This window comes from Desmodus rotundus, chromosome 9 (genome assembly GCF_022682495.2).
Source record: "Desmodus rotundus isolate HL8 chromosome 9, HLdesRot8A.1, whole genome shotgun sequence".
In the NCBI taxonomy this organism is placed as follows: Eukaryota; Metazoa; Chordata; class Mammalia; order Chiroptera; family Phyllostomidae; genus Desmodus; species Desmodus rotundus.
Genome location: NC_071395.1, coordinates 34,234,812 through 34,257,221, shown reverse-complemented (window position 1 = coordinate 34,257,221; position 22,410 = coordinate 34,234,812). Strand labels below are relative to the sequence as shown.

General features: G+C 52.4%; 1 protein-coding gene across 1 annotated transcript in view; it reads right to left on the bottom strand.

The window, feature by feature from the left end:
* Window positions 1-99: 99 nt before the first annotated feature.
* Window positions 100-22,410, bottom strand: part of RP1L1 (RP1 like 1) — a 44,034-nt gene continuing 21,723 nt past the window's right edge. The window contains exons 2-4 of the mRNA XM_024568619.4: window positions 10,896-11,523; window positions 8,514-8,655; window positions 100-6,812 (exon numbers count right to left, since the gene is read on the bottom strand). Coding sequence (XP_024424387.2) covers window positions 1,693-6,812; window positions 8,514-8,655; window positions 10,896-11,504 — 5,871 coding nt within the window. The 5' untranslated portion in view covers window positions 11,505-11,523 and the 3' untranslated portion in view covers window positions 100-1,692. The remainder of the gene's footprint in view (window positions 6,813-8,513; window positions 8,656-10,895; window positions 11,524-22,410) is intronic.

The following is a 22,410-nucleotide window of genomic DNA, read 5'->3' as shown; positions in this document are numbered from 1 at the left end:
GATGCAATCTATTCCACTGGGAGCACCTGGCTAAGATACTAATTCCTATAGAGAGAGATAGACTTTTACTGTAAAAACTTTAACGTATCGCCTCCACAGAAATTTTTAAAACGTGTAATTTTATTAAGAACACCTCCAGCGCTCAGAAGCAGAGTGGAACGATGACTGCAGGCCTGAGGACACAGCCCGGGCCCAGCATCTGCTTTATGTTTGTTATTAACATGGACATTTAGAGGACCAGTGGACAACACCTGTTTGTGTAGCACAGACGTCCATCTTCAGAAGTCTGAACACACCAAATGGTCGCATATGAGAAGTCCCGTCCCGTCAGCAAGCTCCCTGTTGGACAGGACCCAGGCCCAGGCTGACTGAAGAGGGATACAGAGAGTGGGCAATTCCCACATCTCAAAAATAATAAATGAAAATTTAAAAATATTTTGAAGGGCACATGGAAATCAATTCATTCAAAAAAAAAGTAGGATTCCAGTTGAAAACTGGGCGAAAGGCCTGCACATACACTTTAGTCGCACGTAGTTTCAGTAAAGCCTAGAGAACTCTGTAATCTCATTAGTGACCCAGTGTATCAAAGCAGCACCCCATTAGAAGGAGAGACAGTTTTTGTCCATAAAATTAGCACAAAAATATTTGTTTCAGTGACCCGACCAAACACAGATGGGAGGGTGTCAGGCCAGGTGTGTCCATTGGGACAGGCCTTTGGAAAAACAGTGCGGCAGCAAGATGGCCAGGGCCTTAAAAAATTCCGTGCCTAGGCCTCTATCCTCCAGAAATCATCTGCCGTTCAGGAGAGAAAAGTTTTTAAATAAATGATGAAAACCATCTAAATGGTCAACAAGAGTACAGTGATAGAGCATTTTATATTCTCATGATGTATTATTCAGGTATTAAAAATAGGTTTCTGAAGATTTGAAGATAAAGAGGGGAAATTCTTACATTTTAAAGTTAAAGAAAGAAGTGTATAAGGGAGACATTCACTATCAAGTGGTTAGAAAAACCATTTGTTAGAAAAAGCACGGAATCTCTAACGCAAGTCATCTCTGAGTGATGGGATCGTGGGCGGCCAGCTTTCCTTCTTTTTGCTTTTTTTTAATTGTTCCAGGTGTTTCCATTGCCCCTACAATAGATACACAAATTAAGGAAATATGCGTGGACTTCGGGGCTGAGAGCAAACTTTGCCCAATGACCCTGAATTTATCTGCTTCTCCCTGAATTTTTGCACATCTGCAGAGTCACCAAATATATTCAAGACTACAGGAAAGTACCTCAAAGTCGAATGAGGTGAGTGCCAAGAGAGGCCAAGGAGAAAAATAACAGGAGATCAATAGGCAAAAGAATGAGAGAAACATTTGCTAGCAAAAAAAAACAAACACACAAACAAAAACTCTCCTGGAACATTTCCAGTCAGTCCCATCCTCCTGGGCTGGGCAGGGAAATGGCGGGCCGGCTGACATAGGACAACAGGGCAGAGCTGAGATAGTTCCCTTGCAGAGCGTGGGGCAGGCCGGTGGGCCCTCTGAAGCTCCCAGACACCACCTTGTAGCCACGTCCTGGGCACACCTTTGATCTTTCCCCCACGTTCGTACATCGCCGGGGGGCTGAGCCACGCTCAGGTTTGTAGACAAAATATGAGTAAAAACGGAGCTCCAGACTCATGACCACCTCACAGCTGGATCTCTAGAAATCTAAATCGTCCTGCCCAAAGCCATCTGTCCTGTCCATGGTGAGGTTTCGAAGCCTCCTTTCTGTCCCGGAGAGACGTTGAACTACCTTCTCAGCTTCTAAGTCAGAGCCTTGGCCTGCTCTGGGCTCAGGGGTCAGACCTTCGCATGTCCCTCGCTCTGGAGTCCTTGAGCCTGAGGAGGGTCCCACTTGCTCGGAAGTGGAACTTTCTGGATACATGTCTGTGACTGTTCTCTCTGAACTGGGGACTCCCTTGGGCTCATCACTAAAGGCCCTCATATCTCCATTTGAAGGCTCTTCTTCGGAGCCTTTCTGGGAGAGCTGAGAGCAGTTTCCTAGAGACGACATGGACGAGGAGAGGCCTGTTTTAGGGCCTGACCTTTGGCCACAGGTGTTTCCACCTGTGGCAGGGGCTGGTGTGGGCCTCCCCTCTTGGTCTGGGCTGCTGTGTCCAGAAGCCTCACCTGACTGGCCCCGCCTCAGGCCAGCCTGTGGACTCCCTTCTTTCTCACCTTGACTTCCTCTTCTCAATGCTGGCTGTCGCTCTCCTTCAGTTTCCTGGACCCCTACAGTGTCGGCACCATCATTCTGTCCTCCTGGACTTTGGGCCCCGGAGTCCCCCTCTGGGTTCCCTTCCCTGTGCCCCACGCCCTGCTCCTCTGGGTGGTGGCCTGCACGGGGACCTGTGTTCCCTCCTCTCCTCTGAGCAGCTGCATCCTCCTCTGCTCCTCCTGGATCTTCACCTCTGCCGAGGGTCTGGCTGCTCTCGTCCTCATCCCCCTCCTTGGCCCCAGCACCCCGGCCTAACCCCGGCTCCAGGCCTCCATCAGCTCCCTGGACATTCCTGGTCCCTGAGGGGTCCCTCTGATATGGCTCCATCCCTGTCTTCTTGGGGGCTGTGCCTGCTGTCTCCCTACTAATACACCCTCCTTTTTTCTTCTGCAGAATTTGCTGCAGGTCAAAGGCCTCTTTGATGGGTAGACTGGCTATGCCCACTGTGTCCTTTGGGGACACAGGGATCGCTTTCTTCCTCACACAGGCCTCACAGGGACAGAACTCCTCCCCCTCAGTCTTGCCACCCAGCTGGGTCCCCAGGGCTCCACCGAGGTTTGGCATGTCCTCCAGGGAGAGGGAGTGGGTGCCCCGGGCCAGGGTCTGCTCCGAGAAGGCTGAGAGGTTGCGCAGGCCCCGGAGGCGACTCCTGCGCTGCTCTGTCTGCTGGGACATCTCCCACCTGAGGCCTACCCGGGGAGGCCCCGGCGCCTTCCTCCCAGCCCGGCTCTGGATCTTTTGGAGCTCCTTCACGGTGCTGTCTTGGAGCCGCTGGCCCACATCCTGCTGCAGCTCAGCCACCATCTGGTCCAGCAGGTCGTGGCCCTGCAGGCTCCAGCGGGCTTGGAGCAAGGCCGTGGCACTGGCCAGGTGGGCCATGAAGGCCTTCTCCATCTTCCTCAGCAGACTGGACACCCAGAGGGGGTCAGGGTCCAGAGACACCCTGTGAGCCACAGAAGAGCCCTTCTCTCCAGCCTGCTGGGTGGACTTGGCCTGGGTTTGCTTGTGGCCTGTCTCAGCAGCTCTGGGCAGCTCCTCCAAACAGGGCTCAGTGTTGGGACCACTTTGACTTCCACTGGCATTTGAGTCCCTCCCAATGAGGCTCCCAAGGGTCTCGGCCCGGGTCTCTCTCCTCCCAGCGGGGCGCAACATGGCAGAGGCAGGGGCTCTTCCTGCTTCCTTTTCCTGCTCACTCTCATCTGCACCCGCCCCTTCCTGAGAGCCAGCCCCTGATAATTCCTGTCCCACGGCTCTTTCCTCTTCTGGAAATCCACTGACAGCCTCCCCTTGCAGTTCCGGTCTTTCTTCCTCTTCTGTTATTTTCTCTAACTGCACTGCCTCTTCTTGCATCGTGCTCTCAACTACTTGGTCCAGGTTGCCACCCAGCACTTGCTCCCCACTGCTTCCGTCTGCCTCGCCCTTCCTGGTGGCACAGACCCGTGCTTGAGAGCTTGAGGAGGCCACGCAACCACTCAGGTGCTGCCTTCCCAGTTCCTCTGGGTTCTCTGAGGTTCTGGAATCAGGTCTCTGGTGGGGGATTTTCAAGGGCAGGTCTATCCTCTCAGAGACCAGGGCACAGTCCACGGCACAGGGTCCCCTGCCCTCTCCCGAGCCCCCAGAACCACTTCCAACATCCACACCAGAAGACGATGTTGGTGTGAAGTCCTCAGTCACAGCCTGGGACCTGAGGCCTGGCAGAGCCTGGCACCTGCCGAACTCCCAGAGGCCTGAGTCCAGCTCACCTGGCCCGAGGCCGCACCTCGGCCACAAGGCCTGGAAGGTGCTCAGGAGCTCCTGGTACCGAGGAGAGTCTGTGAACCTCACTTTGCTGGCGGGAGACCCAAGATCTTCATCGAAGAAATGGAGCCTGGCGAGACACGTGACGAGGGCCTGGGCGGAGTGGCCGAGCCTCATGCCCGCCGGGCCAGACACTTCGGGCAGGCTGCTGGGCCGGCCCTGCTTGGAGCCCAACAGCGCTTTCATGACCTGTATGGAGGCAGAGACCCTTCGGGGAAGCACACACTGGCCCATGCCACAGTCCCTAGCTACCGCTTCACCTGCTCCAGCCTCCGTGGGGGCTTCTGAAACTGCAGTGTGAGGAAGACCCTCTCCTGGCTGGGGACCAGCATCACCAGTCACTGGGAGGGGTCCCTCTGGTTCTGCTTTCTCACTGGCGGCCCCTTCCAGAGACAGTTGTCTGGCCTGAGTTGGATCCTCCAGGCTTTTGGGGGAATGTTTGTCTACAGGGTCCTCCGTGGGGCCTTCCAGGCCGTCTCTGGCCATACCCACGCTCTCATCCGCGATCTCATACTTCATGGGCTCTGGCTCCTCCGGGATGTTGCTCAGCCATTCACGGACCACAGCTTCTGGTGAGGCCCGGGGCAGGGCACCCAGTAGCATGCTGCCCTTGTCCTCTCTCTCGTCCAGACCGGTCCCTCCACCAGCGACCTGCCCCTGGCACATCCTCCCAGGCCTGGGACCCAAGCTACCCCTTCTCGCTGCTCTGACTGTTCTGCCAGAGCCGCCTGACTGAGAGCCAGGGGGGCGTGGGCGCTGCGCATCTAGCTGTTCCTCTCCTGGGGCAGTGCCCCCTGGCCCCAAAGCCATGCTGTGGTCTCCATTACTGCTGCAGGGGGGCTGTTTCTTGACAGAAGGCCACACCCTGGGGGGAGTGGGACAGTGCCTGCTGCACAGCAGGCGGGCCTCAGGGAAGGGCTCCGGGCTACCCTGAGGCTGGGTGTGCGTCTCCCCACAAGGGGTCCTGTAGACCCTACATGTGTCCATCTCTGAGTAGCAGGCCCCTTGCTGGGCTCCCAGCTTCCCCACCTCGCACTGACCAACTGGCAGAGGCAAGAGCCAGGAAGGCTTGGGAACGCCGCCCCCTGCATTTTCACCCTGGCCGTTGGCTTGGGAGCTGAAAGAGACCAATGAGTTGCAAAGTGAGTGTGCCCTAAACTCAGGGTTCCCTTCGGTCTCAACAGGGGGAGAGTAGGAGGGGTAGAGATCAGAGGCACAGTCTGAATCACTCACAGGAGTGAGGAGGGCACTGCTGACCCCCCGTGCATCTTGGGAATGAAGAGAGGCAGAGGGAGGTGGCCCTGGGTCCTGGGACACTGGGTTCCTGGTGCTACATGAGCTTCCAGGAAAGTGTGGCGCTGGGTTGGCTGGGCAGCCCCTGCCTGCGCTGGGAGGCCCCCAAGTTTGCCTAGATACTGGTGAGTCGAGTGGGCAGTGGGTGTCCCTTCGGCTGTGGTGCTGCCTGGGGTGGCCTCTCTGGGCCCCTCGGCCAAGGCCAGAAATGCTGGGTGAGGCCACGGCACTAGCTCTGCTCTCCTGCTTTCTCCTCCTGCCTGTGGCTGAGACACAGGTAGAAGACGGGGAACAACCTTCTGCAATGTCCCCAGAGCCAAAATGGCCCGAAGCCAGGGGCTGTCTTGTCCCATACTCATCCCTGGCCTGAGGGTGTCCAGGACCCAGTCCATTCCCCTCTGCCAATGGATCCTCGTTCGCCAAAGACGAGAGGTTCATGGTGGAGGAACAGGGGCCTCCCCCATGGGTGGCCTTCCGTGGGGAAGTCATGGCCCTTGTCTTGCTGCGGCGGCCCTGGTGCCACTCACCCCTTTCACTGGACTCCTTGTGAGACCCAGCACTGGCTGAGGAGTCCCAAAGAGCACCTGTCAGGCATCGGGTCCTGGGTTTCAGGCAGCAGTGGTCCCTGCTGCCCAGCCCTGCTCCCTCTGGGCCTGGGCCCCCACTGGCCTGGGGTGTGCCACCAGCTCCCTGCCCCATTCCTCTCTGGGAGGCAGTCCTGGAGGACAGATGCAGGTCACAGCTGCCCATGCTGCCCTCTGGGGACCTGGAGCAGCAGGAGGAGTTTGGCTCCGAGCCTTCGGGGGGTCTGTCACTGGAGGCAGGGCTGACGCTGTCCTTGCTGCTGCTTTTCATGCCAGCAACCCCTTGGCTCCAGCGGCCCCTGAAATGGGCATGGGGGACTGGCCTGGCCCTACTCTGAGCAGCCGTCCCCTCTCCCTGGGCGATGTACAGGGGGTTCATCCAGATCTCATATCTGGACCCTGACTGCCACCCGCCTCGTTCAAAGGCTTCCTTGCATGCTGACTCTTGGTTCCCCTGTCCTTGTGTCTTAGGCTCTGAGGACCCCCCAGGGTGGCCCTCCCACAGACAGTGAAGGGGGTCTGCCGCCCCCAAAACCGGGCCCTCCCCACTGGCTGCTGTGAGGGCGCTGGCCCTGCCAACCCTCCTGGACCACAGAAGCATGTCGTTGCCCAGTAGGTGGAAGCGGACTTTCATCTCCACAGATAGGCTGCCATCCTCGTTCACATGGACCTTCTTTTCAACGTCATCACTGGCCACCAACGGGCTGAGCTGGGCAGGCGTGTCCTGAGGGTGCCTGTCGGGAGCAGGACCCATCCAGGCATGATTCAGGGTCACCAGGGCGTCACTGAGGCCAGACCTCTCCGACAGCAAGGGAAACCGCCGCGGCCTGCTGCCCGACCTGGACCTCGAGTGGATCACACTCTGCTTGGCCTTTGGGCCCCAGCTCCCTGGCACACAAGGAAGAGTGAGAAGAAAGAGGAAAAGTCAGTGAGCTGCTGCGGGGAGCTTCAGGGCAGGAGAAAAAGGCTGGTCATGAGCCTAACACCCGTGTCGCCTCCAAAACCACACGGTGAGGGCAAAACCATTCTAGAACAAATACCCACAGTCGGCTGTTTGTGAACCAACAGAGCAAAGCGAGATGAACTTGACGTCTGAATTCAGTCTGAACCTTGCCATTCCCTACCTATGTAGCTTTGGCAGAGCCTCTTTTCTGGGCTGTGAAATAAAAATAATGGTATCTATTTGGAAGTGTGTTTGGACAATGCAAGGCAATGTATATAAAACTTCCTAAAAAAAAAAAAAATCAACTTCCCACAGAGTCGCTAGCACAAAGTGGGCTCTTGATAGGCAGCAGGGGTGGAGGGCAGGGCAGCAGCGCCCAGAGCTAACTCCTAGCCCTGCTCACGCCCACCCCCAGAACAAGGAGCAAAATCAATAAGCTGCTGCACATGCACCTGACGGTAAACTGTAAAATGCTTTGCAATTATTAGCGGTGATTTATCATCCTAATACTCATCAAGCTGTGGGGTTGATAAATGATGGCAAGGAAAGACCCAGACACACAATAGCAGGTCCTGATAGTCAAGCCTGCACCCCATGAAAAAGAGAAGAAGGGGCTACTTGGGGTAGAAAAAAATGACCTCAAGAAAGAATGAAGATCCTGAGTACTTTCTCATGTCATCTCCTTAGCTAACACTTGACAAGAGGGAGGAGCTAGTGGAGGGCCAGCAAAAGAACAGACCCTGACTGAGTCCGTCTGAGCACGAGCAGGTTTCCTGAAGCTCTGCTCTTTCGTCAGCACCAAATGAGACCGGGGCTTCTTCGGCTGTGGCTAGCGGGTGTCTGGATCTCCAGTGCCTGGCATGTGGCAATCACCGACACCGCTATTGTTATTTCTGAACAGCTTTTCACAGAGGATATGATTTTGTCTACTCCCCAAAATTCGCTTTTAAAAGCACAAAATTTGTGCTTTTAAAAGCACGATTAACAACTGTAGATAAGAGTTTCAGCAAAATTATTGGAATGACAATGGGGTGGAGGGGTGGGGAGAAAATGCAGACAATGGCAATTGAATAACAATAAAAATTATAAATAAATAAATAAATAAAATTTTTAAAATTAAAAAAAGAAATAAAAAAATAAAAATAAAAAAAATAACAAACCCTAAACTCTGGCACACAGCCGGCTTTTGGACGGATGTATGGTTGGATGTGTAGGCTGGTGGGTTGGATGAATGGTCGACGGTTACCTTCAGGTTTAGATCGTTCGGCCCCCCTCCCCCCCCCCCCCCCCCCCCCCCCCGCTGTCTGAGAGAGTCATGACTCTTGGAAGATGCAAATGCCACAGGGCCATGGTCCACTGCCCACCATGGTCCTTAATAAAGCTTATATTAGATCCTAGAAACCTAGAGTTCAAGATCACCTGATTCCTATTCTCTAAGTACCAGACTCCCCTCTCTCATACCCCAAATGTTCAAACCAGTCAAGGCTGGTGGTGATGAGAAGAGGCAAGAGAGACCTCAAACAACTAGTTGCCCAAGAATTGGAGCCAAAGACAGGTTTCTTTCATTCTAGAAACAATATCTTCCCAGCTCTCCTGAACCACTATCCCGTGCAAATAACATCGGAGAAACTCAAAAACCAGCTCACCATTTTTGTTTTGTGAAGTCTGCCCTGATAAGGTCTCAGTCCCACTTCTCCTCGCACCTTCCAAAGCCGCAGGTCTGAAGGACTCAGGACCAGCGCACACCAGCACTGGGGGGCTGTGTAGTAGAGCCTTCAGAGAATTCACCTGAAGAAGGAGAGCGTGAGTCAGGAGGCCTGGTCTGCAGAGCCTCCCTTCTGTTTGGGAAGGCACAGTAGAGGGAGCATCCACTCGCTCTGGCCGTATTTGTCCATCTCATCCCAAATTTCCGACCTAATTGCCATAATACCATACTAGCTGGGGACTGAGGTCCTACCCTCGTGATCTTCCTCCCTAACTACACCCTCCTGGTGTGAGGCCTATAGTTTAGGGGTTATTCCGGAGGCCTCAGGTGCAAAAGACTTCATGAAGCCTTTGGACTGCTTCCCTGCCCACACTTGCGCTCTCCAGGGCAGGCATTTTTTTTTTTTTTTAAAGCAACCAGCTTCCATTGGGAGACCTGATTCACTATTTCACCCTTTGCCTAAGCAGATCCTCTCCTGGGTTTGGTCTGTGTTTTCCAGTGTCATCTGGGCCCATCGCTTCTGCTTCTGCCCCTGGTGGAGCGGAGGAGGGCAAGGCACTGTTCTCTGCACCGGTGGAGCTTCTGTCCCAGGAACCTCCAGGGGTTCTCTAGGCTCCTGCCCAGGTGCTGGTCACCCCCTGCACACACACACACCCCAGCAGGATGTCCTGGGCTGTGAGTGGAGCAGGCAACATCAGTGCTGGGTTGCGTTCCAGAAAATAGGTTCTTGCTTTTAGAAAACTCTCTCCTGCCTCTGTGAGGGTTGGTACTATTTATAGCATCACATGGTAATGAGCTGTGGGGGACTGTAGTTCCATCTTTAAAGTGCTGAATCTGTTCTTTTTCATTTTCTCAAATTAGAAGGGTATGTTCCATTAATAAGGGAATAGAAAAAGGAGAGAACACTCGCATCGTCTCCTCCCAAAATGACATTAAGTTTGCCGTCCACCAGATCTTTCAACTCAGTTAATTAAAAGTTTGTTTCAAACAACCAGGTCTTTCCTCTTTTGATTTAGGTCTCTGGTCCATCGCAAAAATGCAAATGTGACCAAGTGTATCAACTTATAGATGCAGCCATGCTTCTAGAAAACCAGACTCTTCCAAGGAACAAAATAGAATTGAAGGCTCAGTGATGCTCCCATTGCAGAAAGAGATAGGAGTCTAGGACCCGTGGAACAAAAGAGCATTACTGAGAGCGTCCATCCAGCTGAGGACCCGCAGACGAATAATCGTGACACAGCCTGTGCCAGGAAGCGATGAGGCCACTGTGTTTACAGAAACGCTGATATCTCTGCAGTAAGTCTATCTGAAAATACGCTAATATTTTCTCCAATTAGTTTATTTTGTACCTGCTCTCTCCCTCTCACCGCACCCACTGAACTGTAGCCAATTGACCGTAGGTAGAGACCTAGCCTCATTTGTCTGTAAAGTCTGCATGTCGCACACGCTAGTACATGGCAAATGCACCACTGTTTAGAAAGGTTCTTCCATCACAGCTCTGAAATCACTAAGGCTGGCCCCGTCATTTGCCAGCCATACAACTACGAGCAAATTACTTGACCTCTGTGCCTCAATTTTCTTAGCTCTACACATGGTACAATATTAACTGCCTCACGGATTTATGTGGTGGAGGCTATGCCCTAGGTCTGTTGAGGCCAATTCCACTCTTTTTCTCGTGCGCTTTCCAGGATGCCGGGACTTAGAAAGCCCTAAAAAGGTTTTCAGGGGATGGTGGCAGCTCAGGCAGTGATGCCAGGCCCAACGCCCCAACATTCCTGCGTGTCGAGGTGCAGATGTGGCAGTTCCCTGATCTCAGCTGTACAGGCCTGGGTTCCACAACCAAGAAGTATCCTCGAACTCAATAATCACAGCAGCTGCAGGCAGGGGTAGTAGCTTCCCTGCAGAATGCCGGGGGCCATTCCTGCAAACCCAGTGTTCATGCCTCCAGATGTCCAAAGGAAGCCCCCGGAACACCCTGTGTTAAACTGCTTTCTGCGTAAGGTACTTCAAGCAGTTTCTGTTTCCTGCACTGAACTCTCCCTGCGGTAGATTAAATAATAGGAGAATTGGATGAGAAAAGAATGAAAGTGTGCAAGGCAGTGCCTGGGCTCCCTAAGTGCTCGCTAAATGGTAGCTAAAAATATGAATAATGATTGTTTGTTTGATTAACCGACTCAGTGTCTCCTCTCTACCCACTTTTAGTAGGTAGGAGGGCGGGACAACCAGTGCCTCTTTCTAAGGACAATCTCCCCATTCCATCCCCGCTTTTTGACCTGACGTCCAGAGGACTTCTTAAAGAAAATGCCACCCCTTGACAGCTTACCTTTTTCCCGCTGGTTGTGTACACCTGCCTCACGGGAAAGTGCAGAAGGTCTGAGGCTTTGCTGAGAAAAGCCGACAGGCTCCTGGTATTTCTATGACTGAGCACCACTGTCTGCTGGAATCGAGGGTCCCCATTCTTAACCAACATTATCCTCTTTGGGGCTTTAGGATTCTTCCGGGAAGAGGCTGTCCGTAGCGCCTCACACTGGCCTTCAACATCTTGAGACTGCTGAGTAGAGGGACTTCCCCCTTGTGGACGGCCTGGCCCGCTGGAGGTCTTGGGGGGCTTCTTATCAGAACAGAGGTAGCACCCACCATCCTCCAGCTGTTCCAGGGCACTGAGGCCATGCAGGCCCCGGGGCGTGGTGACGGAGCGCACCCCAAAGGAGAGAGGCACGCGCTGGGAGAGCTCATCCATCAGTGCCCCAAAGCTCTTGAAGGTGCGTTGGTGGACAGCTAGACGAACTCCAGAAAATTGGGGATCCCCTCGCTTGAGGAAAGTTATCTTCTTGGCTGGTGTGACCTGGATGACAGAGGGGGTCCGGGCCGCGGAAGGCAGGAGGCACTCACGGTAGCTGGGGGCCTGGGTATCCCTTGGGGTGCTGTTCATGGCGTGGAGGCCCAGGCAGCTGAAACCAATTGAAGAAGGAGGGTCAGAGAGCAGCCAAGAGATTCTGCATTTCCCCCTGCTCTTCATTATAGAGGTGTTCCCTGCCCACTCCAAATTTGATCCACTCAGCTCTGGAGAGGCAGGTCCATCCATATTGATGGAACAGAAGGAATGCCCAAAGGTTTGGCATCGGACAGATCTGAGTTCACATTCTACCCCACCCCCTTACTCCGTATGACCTGGAAGGTGAATGACATGCTCTGTGGAGGACCCACCTGCCAAATGCAGCCCTATTCACTCTGCAGAGTGGTTATAATGCGTAAACGAGTTTATGCATATAGAGTACTGGGCACAGAGCAAGCACCCATATCTCTTGATTCCTTTTCCTCCTCTTGCTGATTCTCTTACCCATTTCTATCACCTGAACTCCTTTGAATACCTTAGGGTTTATCTTCTAAAGAGATGGGTAAATAAAGGGAAGACCATGGAACACAAGTGCAAGAACGCAGGGTAGGCAGTCAGGAGGCCTGGGTGCCTTGACCACTCTCTCTTAGTGCCGAGACTTACGTATGCCCCTGGGGGATGCCCAGGTCTCCTGACTTTCATCCTTCAACTACGAGGTGAGAGGGTTGGAGTAGAATCCCTTAGTCCCAAACCCTTCAGGGACCAAAGCGCAGACAAGGAGACTTATAACCCAAAGAGGATGTTACCTCTCGGTGTTGCGTGCTTTCTCCACTGTATGGTGATGTTCGCTTTCATGTGAAAAGAATGCTCCTCCTCACATCCCTCCAAAGTCTTTGGAAGATGCATAGTGAAACCTGTCAGAGAGTCCCCCAGCCCGTTCCCATAGACGTGGGAGATTGGGGGTTCAGGACAGCCACGGTTGGGTCAAGGTCATTCATCCAGCTGTTCATGTCTATTCCCACCATGGTAGAGCTCACTGCTTCACCTGGGACTCTTGCAGAAGCCTGACTCTGTGCAGGTCACCATGCCATGCTCTGTTCTGTGTACCTGCTGACCAAATTGTCCTGAAATCCAGTTTTTCCCCAGGTAACTTCTCTGCTCCAAGACCTTCAAGTGGTTCCCAGTGTCTGCAGAAAATGCCCAGGCCCCTTATCTCACAATTCGAGGCCTCTCTGTCTTGCTCCTCTCCACCCCCTAAGCCTCAGCTCCTGCTCTTTCCTGCAGGAATTCTCCACTCCAATGGGGCTGCCTGGCTCAGGCTCCCCTGCATGGCAATCCCCATCCTTCTGCACCCTGCCTTGGCTTCCCTCCTTTGTGAGCCTTCCCTATCCCCCAAGTCTGGGGCAACCCCCACTTTCAGCATGGTTCCCTGACATTTCCTACATCCTGAGCCCTACCCTTCATGGCCAACTACCCCCAGGCGTGGGAAGCAGAACATGTGTTCCCTGGGGCGCCCAGCCCCAAGCTTGGCACACAGCAGGGGCCCGGGAAATCCATACTGATTAATAAGGCAGATATTTCTCAGAGCCACAAAGCAGAGCCCAGGCCTGTCAATAAGCGGACTCTTGAGTAATGATGATCAGCCGAGGAGTTGTCCCTGCTCCCACACAGTGCAGACCATGCAGGACCCTCATTAATGGGCATGCTCTCTGCAGGTGACCGTGGCCTTCCCTGCCGCAGCCGTGCCCCCTGCTTCAGTTCCTCCAGCGCCAACACCTCCCTTCCTTACCTTGCCTTTCCATTTACCCTATTCCTCTTAGGGAAAAGGATTGTCCTCTCATTTTTCAAAATCGGTGCACAAAGAGGCCTCGTAATCCTCTCCCATCTCTGGCACAAACTTTATAATTAGCTTCTTCAGCCTCGTCCCTCCCAACTAATCCCTTTAAGCTGCTTTTTCAGACCTCCGGCTAACAGCAGCAGCTGCCTGTGCTGTTACTCCACAGTGCATTCCTAAAGGGCTAACTTTTCTTCCCACTTGATTTTCACTTTCATTTGTGACAATGAGCATCCTTCTTGGCCCTCACCATGGAGCTAAGAGAAAAACTAAGGGGCACTGGGGCATACAGTGATGCTGGGGAACACGGTGGGGGAGGCACAGTGACACTGGAGGACACAGCAACCCTGGAGGACCGTGTCCCTCATAATCACCATATTCCCCCACATCACTATGTCTCCCAATGTTGCCATGTCCTTTAACGTCACCATGACCCCAGTGTCACCATGTCTCCCAGTGTCCCTGTGTCGCCCAGCATCACCAGGACCCCAGCCTCCCTGATGCCTCCAGGGTTTCTGCTCCCTACAGCCCATTTCCGGGCAGAGAAGATCCATCTCTCTTGAGCCTCTTGGACAGCAGCTCCTCGCAGGGCGAAGGGGAGTGTTCAAGGGCAAAGCAGGAACCTGGCCTGCAGCGAAGGCAAAGGCCATTTCGCGGTTCACTGGGGACCCAGGCAAAACATAGCATAGCAACACATGCTCAAGTGGCCAACTGTCCCCTTCTGGCATTCTTCTAGAAAATAACATCCTTCTGAACTGGAATTCTCTATCTCCAAGTGGACTTTTGAAATTAAAAATGTCTCCCGAGGAATTCTAAGTACCAAAAACCAGGCCAATAGCAGCCAGGGGCCACCACGAAGGCTCCGTCCCAACATGAGGCCAAGCACACGGCCCCAAGAGAAGCTGTCGGTCATCTCGCTGCTAAACGCACCTGCACTTATACAACTGACAAGATTCTGCATTAACTTTAGGTGGCCGGTACGCCTGCACGCACACACATACAACATACACACGTCTGCAGGGACACTACGCATATGCACAAAATTAGAAAAAAACTAGGGCATCGAGGAAGGAGCTGAAGGATCGAAGATGGCCTGGGCCCATCAACTGTAGAAGGTAGCGGCGTTCAGGACTGTAAGATCACCCCGCTCCTCGCGGAAGATGGGGCAGCGGCTTGCTCTCCAGCTCTCCAGCTTCATCACTAGAAACAAACAGGTTCAACTTCAGCCCCACAAAGAGTCACTGAGAAGTATGACCTCCTCTTGTAGCCATGTGGAAGGGGAGAGCCCCCTGAAATTCTTTGCCAAAGAGGCCTAATGAACTTCTCATTCTTTCACGTTCAAAACAGGTCATTCGCGTATTCACTCACTCGCTCATTTACCTGCTTGTGTGCCACACAAACAATACTGAGCAACTGTTGTGTACCAGGCTCTATGCTGGATCCTGGAAATACAAAGATTACTGACACACAGCACCCATCTTCCAAAACTTCTCGTTCTAGTGTGACAAGTAGCTACATTATTAAAAGGTAGTATAAGAAATGTTCTGAGATATAGATATAAAAATAGAGATGAGATATAACATATACAGGACATGACTGAAAGCAGATTGAGAGAAATGGCAAGTCAGGGAAGACTTCCTGGAGGAGGTGACAGAAGCAGAGACCTAAAGGACAATTCTGGGATTAGCCAGAGAAGGAAGAAGTTGGGATGGGCGTGGGAAATAGGTATGGCCTGGGCGCCAACTCTGACAGAGTGGGGTGGGTTGGAAGGATGGGAAGAAATTGTACCCAGGCTCCCTGAATGCTGTGATCAGCTAGCAATGCTGCTATAGCATCAGGGCAGAGGAGGACCATACAGGTGCCAGACGTTTGCTATCCCTGCTCTGCTCGGGGCATTCAGGATGGGGACATATGTGCAAAAGGGCAGCAAAGGATCCAAGTGTGGGCGTTCAGGAAGGGCCTTCCCAATGGATGTCATCCTGATATTTTAGAAGACGCCCTGGCAGCGGTAGGGAGGATGGGGCCTCGGAGAGCAGGGAAAATTATTGGTGAACGAGGACAACTGTAGTGGAAGGAAGACCAGGGGGACTGATCTGGCAGAGGCTGAGAAGAAGCCACCAGCGGGGCTGGGTGACCAACCAATAGGCTGGTGGAAGGGGCTGTGGGCGAGAATGAGGTACCACATGGTCCTGGGATTTCAGCCTCTGGACCTGGGTGCAAGGTGGCATTCACTCCTCACCCAGCAGGAGAGTGGAGTGGGGAGCAGTTTCGGAAGCAGGGATGAGGGGGCATGGGAAGGGCCCTCTCTCTGCAGGGGTGGGCACGTGTACGCAAGTGCACCTTACTCGGAGTTGTTAAGGGGGCTGATGAATGTCCCTGAGGGAGGAGGAAACAGCACAGACACAATCACATCAGCTCTGTCCCCCAGTACCCAGCAGCAGAACCCCAAACCCTTCTTCACTGAAGTCTGCAAGGCTCATGACTGACAAGCAAACTGAGGCGGGCCCTTACATTGGTCCAAGAGCAGGTAAATAAAGAGGAGGCTGAAAACAGAGGGGAGAGAAACAAAGGGGAAATAGGAAGCAGGTGTCATTGCAGGTCACGCTGACCTGGTAGGCCCAGGACTGCTCCAGTTTTAACTCTGAGAAGCCTGTGAGCCAGGACCCACTGTCCCCCACTACCTCCTGACCCCAGCTAACTGCAACAGGTTGGTCACCCTGCCTGGATGCCTTCGCTATGGATCCAGGTGGGTTCGTAGGATCAGGTGGCCTCTTTTTGGCACTGGCCCTACTAGCAGTGAGGCCGAGATAAGCTGGCACTGCCAGGGCTTGCTTCATAGAACCAGAAAAAGATGCCACCACGAAGGAGAGAAAACCAAGTCCCGATTACCCAGTTGAGCCCCTGGGTGCAGGAAGGCCTGAAACAAGAACCCAAACTGGAAAACTGGGCTCTTCAGTTATGGGAGCCGACAACTCTCTCCTTGGCTTAACCGATTTGAGTTGAGACAGGAGACGACATAGATCCCCGGGAAGCACACTGCTAGCTGTCCTGCCTTTCCCAGATTCCGAAGCTGCATTTCTGAGTTGGGAAGATCTCTAGGGACAGAAGACAGGGCAGGGGATGCAGCTCAGAAGCCCCTGCCAACCCCCCCACTTTTGCCCCAAAGGGACAACTGTTCCATTCCTACATGCCAGCCAGCGTGGAGGAGGGGAGAATATGACACCGGCCCTTGGACATGGAACAAAGATTAGTGGTCAATTCATACATAAAGTCGCGTGGATTGGTTTTCCTCTCCCTGCTTTTCTCCTTCCAAAGTCATGAGGTTCTTCTCCGGAAGCAGGAGCAGGAGAGGGCGCGACCTCTTTGACCAGACAAGCTACGTAGGATAGCGGGCCTGGCCCGGAGAGAGGACGCCCGAGTCTGCGTAGCTGTATCCTGAACCAGGCCAGCCACTTGGTCGTGGGTGCCCTCACAGCAGAGGGGAGACGGCCCTTCCCCATTCACACCCGGGGAATGTAGACAGCAAGAGATGCTGTGAAGGAATAGCGAAGCCTGAGTCAGGGGTGTGAGGAGTCAGGAGAAGGGCAGAGGGGAGAAGGGTGAGGAGCAGAAGGAGAGCAAGCAGGGCGTGGTTCCGGGCTCTCCATTCTCCATGCCCAGCTTGGGGTCTGGTGGGGGAACTGCTGCAGGTGAGGAAAGTCTAGATAAAGTGGGAGACACTCTCACAGCAGAAGGCTTTTATTCAGCCACCCCCCACGACTGAGCTCTGAAGGAGACCTCCCTTTGGACTCCCCACACCATTCCCACTCCCTCTTGGGACAGGGCCTCATCCCGGTGTGCTGGGTAGAGTGGGTTAGAGGAGGCTCTGAGGCCCAGCTGCCTGAGTCACTGAGGAACACTGAGACTGGGGGTGAATCATTACTGCTAACGGGTCCTGGCAAACCCCGGGGTCCACGGCACCAGTCAGAGCATCCTGGGATTGATGCCGGTCTGCCAAGGATGGGGAAGGGTTGCCAGGGGATTTCAGGAGGAAGCAGGGCAAGAAGGCAAAGGAGGCATTCCAGCTGTTCGGGGGTGGGGAGGGAAGTAGAGAAAAACAGATTAAGGGGCAAAAGAAGAAAAAAATAGAAGTCACAGGAAATGCTCCAAAAGGTGACAGCAGTGGTGGGAGGAATGGAGCAGGGTGGGCCTGCAGGGGAGGAAGCAGTTTTGTCACCAGCCCTGGAAGTGGCCAGGGTGAGGGACTGGAGGTGGGAGCAGGCAGCAAGAGTGATGGGTTCAGGAAGAGGATGAAGCCGGTGAGAGCCGTCTACAATGCAGGGTGGGGCGGGGGCTGGGCTCTGCAAAAGACAATCGGTGAGGCAACTACACCAGCAACACCAGCGCTAAACCTCAGAGCAAGCAAGCAGGAGGGAGGTGGGGAGCATGCCGTGGTGGCTGAAACCTTGAAGGGTTGATTGATGTTACAGGGGAACAGCTGAAAGAAGCTACACTTGTGTGACTAGTACACGTCCCCTGAAGAAAATGTTTGTGGCCTGTAGCCTCCAGAAGCAAAAGAGCCGCTGTCATTCAGCAGGTGGCTGGCCCCTCATAGGCTCCTCCAGCACCACTGGTCTACACAGGCTTTACAGGGCCTACAGCCATTTTCAGCCCTGCCTTTTAGTGACAAACGAAGACAAAAGCATACAATTGGTTGCCATATGCACCCTGATTTCCGAGCTATTAGAACATGGTGGGGGGCTGGGGGGAACCTGTGCGTACTGAAGTCGGTGAAATGCAGTATGACAAAGGGCCAAGTGTAGGTTGTGCACATATCCACGACAAAGCCACAGCACTTATTCAAGTTGGATTTCGAGTGACTAGTGTATATGGCAGCATCAGGGGGCCAGTGTGCTACGTGCCCTGATAGTCCTGTCACGTGATCAGGTGGGTAAGTGTGACTCCTGAGGAAAAGGAGGGGACCATGTGATACCGCTGTACACCCATCAGGATAGCTGTTATCAAAACAAACAAACAAAACCCCCCAGAAAGCAACAAATATTGATAAGGATATGGAGATTTTGCTCGTGGAAATATAAAATGGTGCAACTGCTGTGGAGAATGGTATAGCAGTTCTTCAAAGAAATTAGATAAAAAATTCCCATACGACCCAGCAATTCCACTTCTGGGTGTAGACTCAAACAGATTTTTGCACACCTATGCTCACAGCAGCTTACTCATGATAGCCAAAGGGTAGAAGCTACCCTAGTACCCACTGACGAATGAGTGGAGAAGCCAAATGCGGGACATCCACACAATGACCATCACTCGGCTGTAGAAAGGAAGGGAATTCTGACACATGGTGCAACAGATGCAACGTCAGGACATGATGCTAAGTGAAATAAGCCAGACGAAGGGGACAAACATCGTATGACTCCACTTATGTGAGGTACCTCCGTAGTCACTCTCAGAGACAGGAAGTGGAATGGCAACTGCCAGGGGGCGGCGGGGTGGGGGGGAGTTAGGGTGTAAATGGGCACAGAGTTTCACTTTGGGAAGGTCAAGTTCTGGAGACGGGTGTCGGTCATGGCCGCACAGCAATGTGTGTGTACTTAATGTCACTGGACTGTGCCCTTAAAATGGTTAAAAATGGCAAATTTTATGTTATGTTTATTTTACCAGAATAAAAAATGTAATGTAAAGTCATAGAAAAATAAAAGAGGAACAAGCGGAATGAACTGTCCTTTGAGAAAGGCAATTTGGTGGAGGAAGACCTCCCAAAGCTGTGCGGGGCAGGGTGAGGGAAACCCCATGTGGGCTCCACCGATAGAGCAGCCAGCCCCTGGGCTTGAGGCTGTGTGTGGTGGACTCAGAAGCAGAATAAGCAGTGAGAGCGAAGGGGGGCTAATGAGCACAGACTTATGAGTAATAGGTACAAAGCAATCCAGCCCAAACCTTTGAGGCCTATTATAGGATGGGCATTTGGCGAGACCCAGAGAATGAGGCTCAGTGTGGTGAGATGGGCTCATGTCTCATGGAATTTAAAATCCAGGCAAGAAAACAGAACTCCTCACCCTTTGGCACATGAATGTTCTTGAGGCTTCTGGAGGGCCCCGGGCTCAGGAGCGCCCCCTGCCTCTGCCAGGAAATAGCTGATGGCTGTGGGCAATCTACTTGACTTCTCTGAGCTTCAGTTACTTTAACCATAAAACAAAGGTGCTCAACTAAAGAGCTGCTGAGGTTACACTAGGAGTTTGCGGGGAAAAGTAGCACATGATGTTATACTGTAAATAATTGCCTGTGAATCTGGAAGGCCTCTTGAGAAAATACCAAAGGCATTAATTCTTAAAATTTTCCAGGTAAAACTATCCCCTTTCCAAATCATGGTGTGAAAACCATGAAGAATACCCCCATCCAGAAAAATGAGTGCATTCCTGTATGCACAAAGTATTGCATAAGATTTCACGGACCTCTGAAGCCCACACCCATAGAAGCCCTCCCAGAGAATCACAAAGCCCAGGTGAAGAACCTTTGATCTACTCCTGAGGATCTGATGTGCAGTAAAACTTGGGGAGCACAGTGGATAACACCGTGCTGTGTAACAGAAATTTGCAAAGAGAGTAGAACTTAAATGTTTTCAACAACACAAAAAAGAACCTTTGAGGCAGTCCTTGGAGATGAGGAAACTGAGAAGAGGAGGGACAACAGAGAGAAAGACCATGGAGCTCTGAGCTGACCAGTATATGCTGATGGTATGGCTTAGAAAGGAGAAAAAAGATCAAGTTTGTGAATATAGACCCTCTTGTTCAACCTGTAGCTACTGGGAAAAGTTTTCCAAAAATGGCTCCCTGTCTTTCTGGTGATGAAGGAAGGGCACATTCATTACACCTCAGGAAAAGAGACTTAAGGCTGGAAGAACCCTGAGATTGACACAGGAACTAGAGTCCTTGGAAACTGTGTCCAAAAAACCCAAAAACAAAAACAAAATCCAAACAAAACCAGCATTACAGTACCTTCCTGTCTTCCCCTCCCCACCCCCACTTGCTGATATTTTCTAGATAGCTCTTATCAACAGGGGAAGTAGGCTAATGAGATGGCCTGGATTTACAGGGCTTAAAATGCAATGTAGAATGTGCAAAGTGGGCTGTCTGAGCTCCTTGTAGGCCATAAGTGCTTCTGGTTCTGTCCCTGCTGCTGAATAAATGATGCTTGGGAGACCATGCATTGCTAAGAATAAAGTGAGGAGCACATCAGCAAAGAATAAGAAAATAATAAAATGGGGATAAGATAACCCAAAGGCAGAAAGCTCTCTTGCCTGACCATGGGCTAGTGTATAGAGGGAACATATAAACAGCCAAGGAAAGTGGAAATCCAACAGTTGGCTTGGGCCAGAGGTAGCTGAGATGCTCTGTGAAGGCACAGACAGGGTACATAACCTTGGGCTGCCCATGGGCCGAGCAGCTGAGGAAGCACCTGAGGGGGCCTGTGGCCCAACAAACATACAATTGCAGGTGAGAGATATGAAGTAAAGACATCAAGATGAAAAAAGTCAATGCTGGAGAGAAGGAAGAGACTAGGTTTCTTTGGGGTGACCCTAGAGGGCAGAACTTGGAGTTAAGAATAGCCAGGCCTTTCCTAGGACACTGAGGCTGATCTCAGCTCAACTTAGAAAACAAATTTTAAACAACTAGAGTGATCCCAAGATGACTGCTGGATCAGAAATTGCCTAACTACGAGTAACAGGGACCCCACTCCCAAAATGACTTAAACCAGGTAGAAGTTTATTTATCTTCTCACATAAAAGAAGTCTAGAAATAGACACGCTGAGCTGGTACAGAAGCTCCATGATGTCACCAATGTTTTGGCACCTTTCATGTGCCTGCCTTGTTAGTCTTACTGCTAATTTTCCTGAAGTTTCCTCATTGTCACAAGATGGCTGCTGTGGGCCCTGCAGTTTGACTGAGATCCATTTAGCCTGATGCTAATGGTCTCCCTCCTCACTCTTTGTGTTTACCAAGACCACAGCCTGACAGCCATCCCCTGAGCTCCTGCATGGCCTCCTGACCACATCCCATGGCACCCAAGTGGCTCAGGAAGGCTGAGCACCAGAATCTCCTCCAGTGGATTTCTCCAAACACACCTTCATGAGGACCTGTCCTGAGTTGGAGTGGGGTGAGGGAAAGTCCAGAAAAATGTTTCTTTAGAGCCCCATGATGTGTCTGGGCTGGACAAAAGCCCTTTGATGTTGGAGTATCTCTCACCTATCTAGATTTTTCTCCCCCACCACCGGAGCTCCTTCACTTGACTCCAACCTGGAAGTTGAATGTGGACACCTGGGAAGCAGAGCCCTGTCCTGCTTTCTTCCAGCTCGGTGTCCTTCTCACTGCTACCCATCCACATTCCAGGCAGGAGGAAGGAGGAAAGGCGGAGGCACTCATGAGTTAGCCCCTTGGAGAGCTGACCTGACACTTTCATCTAACATTCCCTGGCAGAACTTCCTTGCATGGCCATCTCTGTCTGCCTGGGCAGCTGGAAATGACCACAGCAGAGGCAGGAGAGGAGGCAGTCAATGATGCCCACTCTGGGCCTTCACCAGCATTCAAGAGGAGAAAGTGATATCTAGTTTGAGGTTTATAAAGGACACATGGAGAGAAAATGTCAAGGCAAATTCTGGAGGATGGAGGGTTTTGCTTTTGCTTTATGCCCATGTTTCCCAGGGGAGGAAATCCCCATCTGCAGGTTAGCGGTGTGGGTCAGAGGAAAGCCCTCTGCATTGTCAGGCAGGCAGCCTCCAGCATGGGCCTGGCCACTGCCCAGCCCTGTGACTGTGGGCCAATCACTTTCCACCTCTGGGCCCCAGTTTCCCATAAGTAACATGACCTCCAAGTTCAGTTGCAAACCCCAAATCTGGTGGTTTTCAAGACAGTCCAGTTTCTGAAAAGAGGAGCTCTTCTAAGGCATAGAAGGTCTTAAGGCATACAAGGCGCGAGGAGGTGGGTGTGCCTTGGCAAGGTTCTCTCCCGAATGTACAATGTGAGGGCATTTGGATGACCCCAGAGAGAAGGAGGCTAAGTGAGGACAGCGCCTTCACTGAATAAGGTTTAACATCCAACCGGAACGTCAAGTCGTTGGTGGAAGTGGCATGTGGGCCAAATATGCCTCATAAAAAGGGTCAGAAGAGTCAGGTGT